The 1,329-nt window shown below is 55.8% G+C and overlaps 1 protein-coding gene across 1 annotated transcript in view; it reads left to right on the top strand.

Moving 5' to 3' along the window:
- The window catches only part of EMH_0057880 (uncharacterized protein), a gene marked incomplete at both ends in the record, with an annotated part of 3,489 nt that extends 2,259 nt beyond the window's left edge, over window positions 1-1,230 (top strand). The window contains 2 exons of the mRNA XM_013497520.1: window positions 1-824; window positions 1,148-1,230. Of these exons, the coding sequence (XP_013352974.1) occupies window positions 1-824; window positions 1,148-1,230 (907 nt within the window). The remainder of the gene's footprint in view (window positions 825-1,147) is intronic.
- Window positions 1,231-1,329: the final 99 nt, after the last annotated feature.

The raw sequence follows: 1,329 nt of genomic DNA on the forward strand, positions 1-1,329 counted from the left end.
GCAGTCGCAGTCGCAGCAGAAGAAAAAACAAGAACAGCAGCAAACTGTGGTGCTGCCTGAGGGCTGGGTCTTTGGGGGCGTAGACCGTATAGAGAGACTCGATGAGCTGCATGCAGCAATGAAGATACTAACAGAGACAGTGGATGTACAGCTGAAGCTGCTGCGTCGACTGCAGCAACGACTGCAGCAGCAGCAGCTGCAGCAGCTGCATCAGCAGCAACCATCTGTACAGCAGCAGCAGCAGGATGCAGCAGATGAAGAGGTGCGGCTAACAAGCATGCCGCTGCAGGTCAAGGTATGCGAGGTGTTGCTGAGTGCTGCAGCAGAAGCTTTTGCTGCTCTAACTGAAGCAACACCAGAAGTATTAGATATGAATGAGATGAGACAGGCAATAAGTATAATGTTCCCGCAGAATGAATTACCCCCAGCAGAGTTGCAGTGTACATACACCTCAGAAACAGCTGCATTAGATAAACGTTTATTAATATTTCTCAGAGATATTATCTCTTCTTCTCGTTCTTGTCTTATTGACATAGCTGAAGCAGCAGAAGGGGAGCTGCTGCAGCTGCCTTTGGGTTTATTTAGGGGGCTAGAGGTTCGCTTTGCTGATATAGATGCTGTCTTTGTTGCTGCATGCAAGAAGCTGCTCTACTGCAACCCACCGCCATCGCAGCAAGCTGTATGCATGCGGCTCAGTCTCGGGCAGCAGGTCCGCTGCAGCAGCCAGATGAGAGACATAGACGATGGGAGAGAAGCACAGGCTGCGCTGCAGCGGGCTCTCAAGGCCGATGGTTCGCTGGGGGCAGCAGCAGGCAGAGGCAGGGGTAGGGGGCGGGGTGGTTATGGGGGCAGGGGAGGTGCTGCTGCAGCAAGGGCGCAAGCAGCAGCAGCAGCAGCTGCTGCTGCTGCTGCGGCGGCTGCTGCTGCTACACCTGCAACTGGAAACCTACCCGCTGCCGCAGCTCCGACAGCTCCTGCTGCTCCCGCTGCTGCACCTGCTGCTGCTGCTGCTGCTGCTGCTGCCACCGCACGAGGCGCCAGCAGACAGCAACGCAGAGCAGCACGCAGCCAGAGGATGGGGGGGGAGTACTTTGAGGGGCACATATCAGATGGAGACCAAATACGCATCACTGAAGACTCGTCGCAGCAGCAGCAGCAGCAGCAGCAGCAACAGCAACAGCTGCAGCAGCAGCAGCAGCAGGTGCAACAGCAGCAACAGCAACAACGTAGACAGACCCAACTGCAACAACAGCAAGACATACTCAAACAACAGCGCCTGCCGCAGCAACAGCAAGCGCAGCAGCAACAGATCCACCAGCAGCAGCTCTT

This window comes from Eimeria mitis, genomic scaffold (assembly GCF_000499745.2).
Source record: "Eimeria mitis Houghton genomic scaffold, Emh_scaff2729, whole genome shotgun sequence".
Taxonomy (NCBI): Eukaryota; Apicomplexa; class Conoidasida; order Eucoccidiorida; family Eimeriidae; genus Eimeria; species Eimeria mitis.